At 45.1% G+C, this 11,785-nt stretch overlaps 1 protein-coding gene across 2 annotated transcripts; it reads right to left on the reverse strand.

Moving 5' to 3' along the window:
• Window positions 1-4,183: 4,183 nt before the first annotated feature.
• Window positions 4,184-8,148, reverse strand: LOC111857847 (serine/threonine-protein kinase pim-3-like). Of its 2 annotated transcripts, XM_023839060.2 has the most exons (7): window positions 8,009-8,148; window positions 7,299-7,345; window positions 7,027-7,136; window positions 6,880-6,930; window positions 6,409-6,772; window positions 5,547-5,723; window positions 4,184-5,453 (listed from the first exon to the last, which is right to left on the reverse strand). In XM_023839060.2, exons 2-7 carry the CDS (start codon window positions 7,333-7,335, stop codon window positions 5,269-5,271), a joined length of 924 nt encoding a protein of 307 aa, XP_023694828.2. In that variant the 5' UTR covers window positions 7,336-7,345; window positions 8,009-8,148; the 3' UTR covers window positions 4,184-5,268. The 2 variants fall into 2 exon arrangements, with proteins under 2 accessions (XP_023694828.2, XP_072566063.1); XM_072709962.1 differs by having other exon boundaries at window positions 7,299-8,074.
• Between the last annotated feature and the right edge of the window lie 3,637 nt (window positions 8,149-11,785).

Here is an 11,785-nt window from a genome sequence, read left to right on the forward strand (position 1 = left end):
GAACTTCCACTGAGGGTGATGAGATGTCTAAGATTCACAGAGGACCATGGTACCTTGTGGCCAACACTGCTCTGCTCATCTCTCCTTTATGTAGGGCCCTCTCTCATCGCTATTCCTTCTCCCACGAGTCAGAACAAAGGATCCCTTCATGGTTTTCCTGGAAAGCAGGTGGCCCTGTCCTGCCCCACCCAGGAGGAGGGGCTCACAACACACAGGTGTGCCACTGATGGAACAAACTGTGAAAACATGTGCCATTCTTTTAATGCAACGCAATTTTACCTGACACTAATAAATTATGCCACGCTCTGGAATTTGTTTAGTGATTTGCCATAGGCTGGGACATGTAATATCCTGAAGATTACATTTTGGCGTTCAGCCTAAAATAATAATTGATATTCATTTGAAACTGGGCGAGACTTTAAAGAGAATGCATTGATTGAAGATGTAGCCACAAAAAGTGGTACCTGGCAAAAAAGTACCATTTACCAATGGTACAGAAAGAGTCTTCATTAGATGCAGCAACAATTGGTGATGACATCAAATTAACAGTTTCTACACCCATAAGATGTAAGTTATCCATGCTTTTTGATGATGGTGCATTTCCACACTGCGTCTGGTCATGGTCCAGCACCCGCTCTTTGCACAATGTCTGCTCACAACACACTACCTGGTCTCAGTACAGAGTCAGCACCCCGCCTGCTGACTGCACACTACCTGGTCGCAGTACAGAGACAGCACCCCGCCTGCTGACTGCACACTGCCTGGTCTCAGTACAGAGACAGCACCCCGCCTGCTGACTGCACACTGCCTGGTCTCAGTACAGAGACAGCACCCCGCCTGCTGACTGCACACTGCCTGGTCTCAGTACAGAGACAGCACCCCGCCTGCTGACTGCACACTGCCTGGTCTCAGTACAGAGACAGCACCCCGCCTGCTGACTGCACACTGCCTGGTCTCAGTACAGAGACAGCACCCCGCCTGCTGACTGCACACTACCTGGTCGCAGTACAGAGACAGCACCCCGCCTGCTGACTGCACACTGCCTGGTCTCAGTACAGAGACAGCACCCCGCCTGCTGACTGCACACTGCCTGGTCTCAGTACAGAGACAGCACCCCGCCTGCTGACTGCACACTGCCTGTTTGCTGCGCAGCGTCTGCGCACAGTACCTGCAGTATTGCACCATCACACTCCTGGTTCTGTGCCTTCTCACAGCCCCAAATGACATTTTTGTCTTCAAGCCTCCAAGGTCATATCGATCCTCTTTGTGAATATTTTCCCGCTTTGTTTTTTAAGTATTATTTATTATTTATATACAAATTGCTCCCAGGTGAGCCAGGGGATTCTGTAGAGCGCTGACAACATAGGCCTATCATAATACACTTAAACTGGATATACCGGAGGATTATGTAATATTATAAAATATGTCGCATTTCCTATGTTTTGATGAAGATGTCGCACCTACCAACTGCGGTGTGCCCCATGTATCAGCCGTGCATGCTTTAACCCGTAAATGTGTGGTTTTATGTGTTTTTATCGAAAGCAGATTGTAAATGGCTTTGAAAGTTAATTTACATAGATAAGCAGGGCGACATATGCTTATTCACTTTTATGGTCACTTTGCAGTGACAGCTCGGCAGTAATCAGAATAAGCCTGGGCAGATTAAGGCGGGCTGCTCATTTACACGCTATAAGCCCCAGGGCGCCATAAAAGAAACACGGCACCGCGGTCGCAATTCGTTAAAAAATAATGTCAATAAAATAAAATATATACGTACATCACAGCAATTCAGTGTGTAGAAAACTACGTAATATCACGTGCACATATTTTAATGATCGAGCGTTGATTAATTAATTTATTTATTACTGGTTATGATAACACCGTCTCAATATATTTCTCTGCATAATCGTCTGTAGCAAGCATCCCAATGCCGTGGCTGTCTTAAGGAGCTCCATTTGAGTTTACAGGCATCGCAGCATTATATGCGTATTAAATAAAAGCAGGAGACCTATTAAAATCCAAAAAATTTGAGGTAAAAAGTGGAAACACCAAAGTTTAAATCACGTTTAATATAATGCACTTCTCCCTGACTAAATGCAGTAATTAAAATTGCCACGTTCAGCCACCGCTTATTTCTGCAGCCTTCCTTCGTCACCATGCAATGAAACCCATAAAACAGTCTCTTTGACAACGACATCCGTTAACTGCTGTGGTTTATTAAATAGACCCCCGGCTGCCAAGATCAATAACTGAATAATTCACATCAGGCAAGGCATCATCGGGCCGCCTTCACCGAAATATCTCACCACTACAACGCATCATTTAAAATATTTTTCGACCTTATTTGCACATGAATACAGATTTTAACTGCTGAATCTATTCCGCAATAGCCCTTCAGTTATATATATATGCAGCCGTCATACATACATGATTGGCATGCGGAAATGTCACCAGTGATCTTGTCGTCCGTGTATAAGTAGGCTTTATCGTAAGCCTCACAAGATATGGGACGGCAGGTAGTATGGTGATAACAGTTAAACGGAAGGTTGTTACTTTAAACTGGTTATTAGTTAAAATCCCATTTGTGTATCCTTCCGCAAAGAACTTATCCTGAATTTGACCAGTAAAATAGACTCACAATATTCTCTTAATAAAAGTGTCAGGCAAAGACTAACGAGACTGCGGGCGGCGTTAGGATGGAGATCACTGAAAGTGTCTTTGCAGGCACCCAAAAAAAGTAAAATAACCTTTATCAAAGAACAAGCGTAAAAATTTAGTGGATAAATATGACCTCTGTAGTACAGTGAAGGCACATTAAACGAATGCAAAACTAGGGAACCCTGTGAATGTAAAGCAGCAAGAAAGAATCCTTAGAACGTCAGACTTGGGACCTCATAGTAAAACCTCAAGCGTTCATTGCACCTGGTTATGTCCACATTACTGCTCCAGACTTAACCCCCCAGCACCACTGAAGCATCTTGTTCCATGAAACGGCAGTCAATGTGGTGTGGCATGTGACTTTCCCTCCACCTTCCCATAATGCAACACGCCTAACATAAATGGCACACGCAGGCACCTATCTGTTTATGAGGCTCTCCAATGACGCGCTACGTGTTTGAAGTGGAAGATTTCAGCAGAACAATCCCAGACGCTCGCCACCTGCAGTCGCTGCCACACTGGGAACTCGAGACGACACAAGCGACCTGTCGATTCCCATCAGCTCGTCCGCTATAAGAGATAAAACTGGGGACACTTTCAAAGAGAAGCTTAACAAAGCTTTATCAAGAAGAACATCACCGGTTGCCACGAAATTGTTGGAAGTTCAAGTGAACACATCCATTTTATCCAGTGCCAGGTCGTGCCGACTCTGGATCCTATAAAGAACAAGGCAGAGGATGCCAGCCAGTTGCAAGAGAAGTTAAAATGAGCGCGATAATAAAAAGTCAGAAAAACCACTTGCAGACTGGTTTCCCCCCACAGTCCAAAGACATGCTGAGGCTAATTGGAGTTACTAAATTGCCCATAGGTGTGCATGTGTGAGTGAATGTTGTGTGTGTGTGAGTGACTGGTATGTGAGTGTGCCCTGCGATGGGCTGGCCCCCCATCCTGGGTTGTGCTACGCCTCGTGCCCGTAGCTTCTGGGATAGGTAAGGCAGAAAATGGATGGATGGATGGAAACCACTTGCAGTGTTATTTATGGAAAATTTAAGAAAAGCTGAGCTATCATAGGCTCAAATATATGCAACAGGCATTTGCTTTGGTTTGACATTCCGGAGGCCTGTAGCTTACTTAGCTGTCAGGCCGTCCGTAACAGACAGAAGGCGGAAACAGACAGAGCAGAGCTGGCAGAGAAGTGCAGCTTTAGGGCATCTGCACATGAATGAAAATTAAATAAAAACATATTGCCTTTCTCGCACCGGAAGCCATGTTGCGTAATACTGGACCGGGCAGGGATGCCACTAGTGTTATTAAAAGAAATATGATATGTTGATATAATGAGAACACTGCAAAACCTAATCTGAGGTAGCATGATCCCTGAACCCAGCTGTGAAGTGTATTGACAAAGGCTACGGGAATGTTTTGCTCACAATTCTGAACAATTACAGCACTGGTTTTTATAATTCAGCTGCGAAGCAACGACACCACTGAACCAGGAAATCAGAACTCACACAAGTGACAACTGTAACATGAAAAAAGTTTTAATTGAAACCTTTGTATAAAAATAAGTTCTCCTCCATTGTCGCATTTCACTCCTACACTGGGAGGGGGTGGGGGCCAGGTTGCGCCGAACGTGACGGTTTCCTCCATGCAAACAAACCTTGCTGTGTAATAGTCCATGAATGGAGGTCATACAAGTTCAAATTTAGACCAAAACATCACATTTGGAAAAACATCACAGGGAAGGGACGGGAACACATTCATCTCTCTCGCTTTTTTTTTTTTTTTAAGACATCTCCTGTCAGTGCATCAGCAATGTTATTGTTATGAAATAAAGGTCTTTATATACAAACACAATCACACACACACACACAGTATTATATGAGGAATGAACAGACATGATAAAGACATGCCAAGGGATTTTAAGATGAAACTAAATAAATAAATAAATACCATGTGTGGAATATCTAATACATATAAATATAGGGGAAAAAAAACATCTTTAAATACAGACATTGCATTGATTGTGCATTTCAAACGAAAGTCCCAGTAGGACCCAGGCAAGGGACACATAGAATTTGCAGTGAAATGGGGGAGGGGTGTGTTTTAAAAGGGGAATGTCACCACCACCACCACCAGAGGGCAGCATGGAGCCCTCAGCAAAGAAACCAGGAAAGAAGCACAACTAACACAGGAAGCGAATTCCAAACACCTGTGCAGGATGAAGGGGCGATGAAGGGGGGGGGGGGCACAGCGAGAGCAAGTGAGTATTCAAGTATCCAGCATGGCGTCACGCCTGGCATTAGACACACACGGCAATAAAAAGAGGCGATAAATAGAGAAACCTCCACAAAAGTAGTCTATAAAAAAGGCACTCAAAATGAAGACATTAAAATCAATCCAGGCTCTATGAGAGCAGCCAGCGTGTCTGAATGAGGGTCAATAAACTGTACATTTAGAAATTAAAATAAAATAACAGTAATAATAATAAACCCTTAAGTTTCAAACGTAAATGCTGGTCAGAGCACCTAATCAATAGGTGTTCCCAATGAGGAACAGTAAGATACAAAAATAAAAATGTCCATAAAGGTAGAGGATGTCCCAGAGCCCTCAAAGGCTCTCCTTGCTGGAGCTGGTGCTGGAGGCGTCGGTCTCGATGCTGTGCAGCGTGATGGTGCACTGGGGGATCCCGGGGGCCTGCGAGGCGTGCATCCACGGGTGGTCCAGGATCTGCTCCAACGTGGGCCGCTCCGACGGCCGCTGCGAGAGGCACCACTCGATCAGCTGCCGGCACTCTGGGAAGGGGAGGGGGGGCAGATGTAAGCCACACAACAACACTCGCGTGACATGGGGGAGGGAGGGATTCGGGCACAGGGAGGCGCACACACCGGCAGAGATGCGTCTCCTGAAAAACAGCTGTCCCCGCAGGATCTCCTCGTCGTGCTCGAATGGGATGTCTCCGCACACCATGTCGTACAGGAGCACGCCTAGGGACCACACCGTCGCCGAGCGTCCATGGTATCTATGGTAGCGGATCCATTCTGGCGGACTGTATACCCTCGTACCTAAGAATGACAGCCAAACGCCAGGGTTATCCCAAAAATCCTTCCACGGACTTATTATGCAAAAGACCAAGGTAAACTAAAAATACAGACAAGTGGAGACGAATGTTGGAGCGTGACACGCCAACATGTTTCCTTAAACAGCCATTACAGTCTTGCTTGCTCCCCATAGAGCTTTAACACGTCGCCATAACACCCCCCCCCCCCCCAGTATCCTGGATACCAAACAAAAACAAGAATGCGTAACGCGCCATGTCACGTGGGCAGCGGTGTCGCGTTTCACAACAAACAGATGCTATGTGGCGGCCGCCAGCGCCCCTCCATCACAGCATTTAAATGAGGGCTTTTCAATCCTGATATTTGCATGTCTGGAAGATCCAAAAAAAAAATGTGGGCTACTTTTAAATCGCGTATTTAGATGTGTCCTAAAAACAGAATACCTATGATATACCCTGCGCGAATATAAAAGCGAAATATTCTGTATGAATACAAATACTGCGCGATCCTCCTCGTGCGTCACGTACTCCGGGGTGGTCTCTCCATCACTGCTGACGTGTTTTAAAGTCCCCGATCTTACTTTCATAACACTGCCCCTTCAACTCCACCAATAAAAAAAAAAAAACTCATAACAATCCCACTATGCGCCACCAAACGGCATATTTGGTTATAAAGATCAGCCTGCGCGTACCGTCGTAGTCCGTGTACACGGTGTCCTTGAGCATCGCCCCCGAGCCGAAGTCGATCAGCTTAATGTCCCCGCTGCGCAGGTCCACCAGCAGGTTCTCGTCCTTGATGTCGCGGTGCACCACCCCGCAGCTGTAGCAGTGGCGGACCGCCTCCAGCACCTGGCCAAAGAATCGGCGGGCCGTTTCCTCATCCAAAGCGCCCTTCTCGGTGATGAAGTCGAACAGGTCCTTCACGGGTTCCGGCCGCTCCATGACGATGAGCCAGCCGTCCGGCCGCTCGTACCAGTCCAGCAGCTTAATGACTCCTCTAAACGGGGAGCTGACCTTCTTCAGCAGCAGGATCTCCAGAGGCACCATAACGCCGTTCTGCAGAGCAATGCAATGTAAAAAATAATCATGCACTATCCTGCAATTTTACAATAAAAAAAAAATGTACTAGCCGAGAAAAATGGTTAAAAGGTGCCTGAACTCACAATGGAGCCCCATTCCGTTACTCTCCCCCTGGCCACATGCTTAACGGCGACCTGAAATTAAATAGTTAAAAGGTTATTCGGCGATGCCGGAGATGCTTAAGAATTGCGGTGATTAGTAGTAATTTGGGAGCTGAGGAGCGCCCTTACCGACAAGCCGTCGGCGATCCGGCTCCCGGCGTACACCGTCCCAAAACCCCCGCTCCCCAGCAGGGACCCAACCTGGTAAACCTTCTCGAAAGGCTCCTTCTCCGCTTTCACTGTAAAAAGTGACAGCAACATTTTACACGATCTCATCCATGCAATATTAAGAGGACTTTAATATTAAGTCACGGACCCCAAATATACTATAGTTGCTTGCGATGTAACTAAATGAATACCGAAAATACCAGATTAATTGAGCAATATGAAGCGTCCCATACCTGGCTGGAGCTGTATTTTCACCGGCATGTGGTCCATGCCGGTCGCACTGCAAATATGAGAGAAGGAACCAAACTTGGATCTCAACATATTAATCAGCACAAGGTTTCAAAAAAGCAGATTTCCCCGGCGTGTTCCCCAAAGTCCAGTATCCAGTTCCGTGAATATCTCTATTATCCAGCCAATATACTACAGTAAAAGCGTGGTGAATGAATCCGGTACGTCCAGTTCCACACAAGACTAGTAATGAATGTTCACCACTGGGGGGGAAAATGAGATCCAAGAAAATTCCGCAAAAAGCAAAGGAAATACGCTGAGGCGAAAGTCCTTCTTGGATCCAGCAGGAGTAGGCGAGCTGTCAGCCGGTACCACGACCGGACGCCGGGTCCCCTAAGCACCGTATGCACGAGCTGCGAATCCCCGTCCCAACTGCTGCCGCGCGCTCTCCGCTGTGAGCCTCCGCGCCGCCGTGACCTGCCTCTTAGCACGCACGGTTGCGGATGTATCCTTCCGCGTCAAGATGCGTTTGAACTCTGCCGGCCGTTTACAGCCGCCCCCGGTCTACAAATCTCTGCCACGGACTGGATCCCGAACTCCAGAGACAAAAAATAAATAAAGATAAACGCGTGTCTCACAGACGCTGAGGGTTAGAACGATATCAGTGCAGTCATATGACTGAAAAATCACAATGCACTACTTGCATGGAACTCACACGCCGAAGGATTCCTCGTCTGGAGGGCTTTCCGTTGCGTTTGATTAGTGAAATAGAACTCCTATTGACATTCGTAGTGCTTTCCTGGCCAATGGCATCGCGTCTATAAATGCCGCGATCCTTTTCTGGACCAATCGACGGAGATATATTAGCATAAAGAGGCGGTTTTGAGCGCACGTGGCGGGAATTCCGAGACACGTCTTTTTCCTCTATGTAACCCCCCCATCCATCTCCACCCCTGCACTCCCTTCCTCCGCCCATTCCTCCCCCCTTCCCTCCCTCCATGCGCTCCGCCCCTCCCGCCCCGTCCCTGTCTCTCTCCCGCTATCCCCTTCCAAATCCCTTTTACACCCGCAGATCTCCAGCCGTGGGAGAATAGGAAATTCGGGATTACCATATAAAAATAGAAATACCGCAAAAGCGCAATCCTTAAGGTCATTTCTGTTTTCACCAATAGCCACCTTCTGTAGTTAAGTCTAGTGCCTAATGTGAAGTGGAGTTTGGCCGTGCCCCAAGGTTAAATGTATTCTAGGTAGACAAACAATGCCACGATCTGAGATTACATATGAGATAAAATAAAAGAATAACAATTAAATTGTCACATGGAAGAAATGTTAACCATTTATAATATTCATTAATTTACATGTGCTTGGGATTAAAATAGACAATGTATAAAACGTAACCGATTCAACACAGGAACTTATTTATATTTCATTTTTTAAAATGTTGTAATCCTGTATCTGGTATTCATACAGTAACATAATTACCTTGTATTGATAAGCAATTGTGGAAGACAGGTTGATGTTTGTATGATGTATTCAACGTTAACATCTCTTGAATCTGTATACAATGTATGCAAATATTACTGAATGTGTGCATTACTCAAAAAGGTACGTTTTTGGGACTGATGATGTAGACGCTGTAGATATATTTGATTTGAAAACACAAGATATTTATTGGTGTATGGTGTTTTGATATTTGATATTTTACACATGTGGAAAGCCAAACACCTAGTGTACATACCCTGACCTTCAGCTCTGTTTGGAATGTATACTTTTGGGCTGGTGGGGAATTGGAGGCGGGATGCCAATCCAAAAACTGGAAAATATTTCCACACTTTGTTTCACTGGTGTCTAAATATGTAGCAAATAAAAAGCAGAGATCCCACAAGTCGTCCCCCCCCGGAATGGTACACCTACTGGAGGGTACAGTAAATATGGTCCAGGGAGTTAAAAACGTAAATACTCACACTTTAAACACTGTTAATGAACAGTTATGGAACAATTAGCAAGGTAAGAATTGCATTGAATTAGATTTCTCACTACAAAGTTTTACTGAATCTAATGGCAGTTCATCTTTCTCCATGAGGCTTCCTGTGCTGGGTGTGTAAGCAGGTACGCAGGAACGCTGTGACGCAAGGCCTAGTCCCACTCTCCATCTCTTCAGCATCATTGCTCTGCAGATGGGTATTGGGTGTTTGTGTTACTCTTCTTTGATTTCTGTGAAAAATGTCCTGTCTGGAAATACTCTCTGTACAGATAATGTGTTCTGGGACTCCGAGTGTCTGGGACTTTTGTGTACCTGATCTGAATGTCAGATTAGCTCTGCTAGTTTGCTGCTTTGACATTGTTATTTCCTCTGATAACTCCCTGACAGTGCGGATTTCTTTTTTCTGCTACGTGAATCTCAGTAGCACAGAACCCTAGCTTTATATTAAATTAGATTTTTTAATGCACCCATTGTGCATTTTGGGATATTTGGCAGATGTTTCACAAGTTTCATAGTTGATTCTTTAGACTGAGTAACAATCCTGTGACATTTGCATTGCTACCTGTATGCACGGATTCTGTGGAATATGTCATGTTGGCTTGAGGCCATGTTCCCAGCTGGCTGTTCCTTGTTATTGACTCTTTCACATCATTTTGGAAGTTGTCAATTGTTGATATAGCCAGAGAGTTCTATTCAATAATTCTGTAGGTCAAGCTGTCCAGTTTCAATGGTTTAACACAAATAATAATTATGGAACACAGCGAGAGGTACGTATGTTGATACATGCCCGTTCCTCTTCCGGCATTCATAAGAACAGGCTGATTTCTATACAGACACCTTTGGTCACACGCATGCACACAGCAGCCTCATCCTTTATGTACCCTGGATGCACTAAACTGTTCCTTTAACATCGAACATCAGTGGATATGTGCTGATCTGGTCCACCAATTATATATGCCATTGCCTACACTCATTTCGCTTTTATCTGTAAAACCCTTGATCTGTGGTCAGGAATAACCTACAGTCAGAGATGAACCGTCCAGCATCTTCTGGACGCCTGGAGTGTTTGATATTTTGCTCCACTTTAATTGCTACTTTATAAAACTATATCATTGAACTCAGATGGTCTGTTAAAGTGCACAGATGGTTTAAGCTGAATTACATCTATAATTTTACAGACTTTTTTGGGACACCAGAAAAGAAGAGAACCTTTTGACAGGGGCTGCTTTGCGGCAGAGTGACCACAACAGAAGCAGACCAGCTGTAATTCCAGGCCTGGCCACATTATTTGGTTCCTACCTGGATTCCATCCAGCTCTCTCTTTTGTTTCATGCCACCAGCAGGCCGGGCAGAAATCCTTCTCAGTAGTGGAACCAGGTGTAAGGAGAGGCTGCGTTCTGACACACGGCACCATGGCTTGGCTGTGCATTTCAGCCGCGCACACGTGGGAGAAACTTACAAATAAGAACAAAGGGCCGTAAGTCTCATTTCTCCTTAAAAAAAAAGAAAAAACAAGCTAAATTCATGTTGTTAATTTTTAACTTTTGTCTTAGAACTGCAATGGAAATACTGACTGGCACTTTTATTTTTTTGTACAGAAATTGAAATAAAGGACCATAATCGTTTTCCGTCATCAGGTTACCGCGCTCTGTTGCAGTTTGTACTGGCAGACGGAATGATTTATGATGATTTATGTTACTCTTCAGATCACTACTGTTCATCTGATTGCAACATCGTCTCTCAATTGTGTTGGAACTTTCTCAAAAAACACTTCTGTGTTATTACATTAACATCAAAAGAGAGGATTCCTCCATTACCCTGCCCCTTTAATAGATCAACAGATCCAAATCACTTTACTACAATTCCTTGACCTTATGAAAATTGTAAGATGTATTGCAGATGACAGCCAAATATGTCCTGGGGATGTTTTTCATCAATATTCATTTCTCTTCAGTTTGGATTCCAGCTAATGTGCATGTTCAGGGAACACCTCTATGCCAGGCCTGTGGGTATTAACGAGCCAGTCACGTGTGAATGTCCCACCCAGTGTTTAACTTTAAGGTGCATAACGGCGATCCCGTGATGTGTGATAAACCAGGGTTCCGTCTTCAGGCGGCCCTTGGAAAAGCCGTCACGTTGCTGGTAATCTAGCTGTGTAACCATCGTCTGTCTTGACTGTTCCTTCCTGCCGGAAGTCATAAGCCAGGGAAGCCGTATGATTCCACAGGAAGTGAATTTGCCATGCCCATATTTCTGGCACCGTGGGGAGCACGCTTTTCCCAGCGCGCTTTTCCCAGCGCGCTTTTCGACACGGTCCGACTTAAGCTGCAGATACATTATGTGACTTACTAATCCCCATCGCTTCCCTGTGGCTCACAGAAGGACATTATGTGCAAAGCAAGCAAACCAACACAATGATGGACATACAAATGTCTGTCATCACACTTGCCCATTTTTTTATTTAAATGCAGATTGGCACGTTTTTGCCTTCAGTCCGGTTTCCAAATA

Source organism: Paramormyrops kingsleyae, chromosome 3 (assembly GCF_048594095.1).
Source record: "Paramormyrops kingsleyae isolate MSU_618 chromosome 3, PKINGS_0.4, whole genome shotgun sequence".
Classification (NCBI taxonomy): Eukaryota; Metazoa; Chordata; class Actinopteri; order Osteoglossiformes; family Mormyridae; genus Paramormyrops; species Paramormyrops kingsleyae.

Bases quoted from the DNA above. Each gene is read 5' to 3' on its own strand.
- LOC111857847 (XM_072709962.1), bottom strand. From the start codon at position 7,386: ATGTTGAGATCCAAGTTTGGTTCCTTCTCTCATATTTGCAGTGCGACC. The intron at 5,724-6,408 runs GTACGCGCAGGC...TGTCATTCTTAG, and splicing joins CGTGTACACGGACTACGACG to GTACGAGGGTATACAGTCCG. The intron at 5,454-5,546 runs GTGTGTGCGCCT...TCCCCTTCCCAG, and splicing joins CAGGAGACGCATCTCTGCCG to AGTGCCGGCAGCTGATCGAG.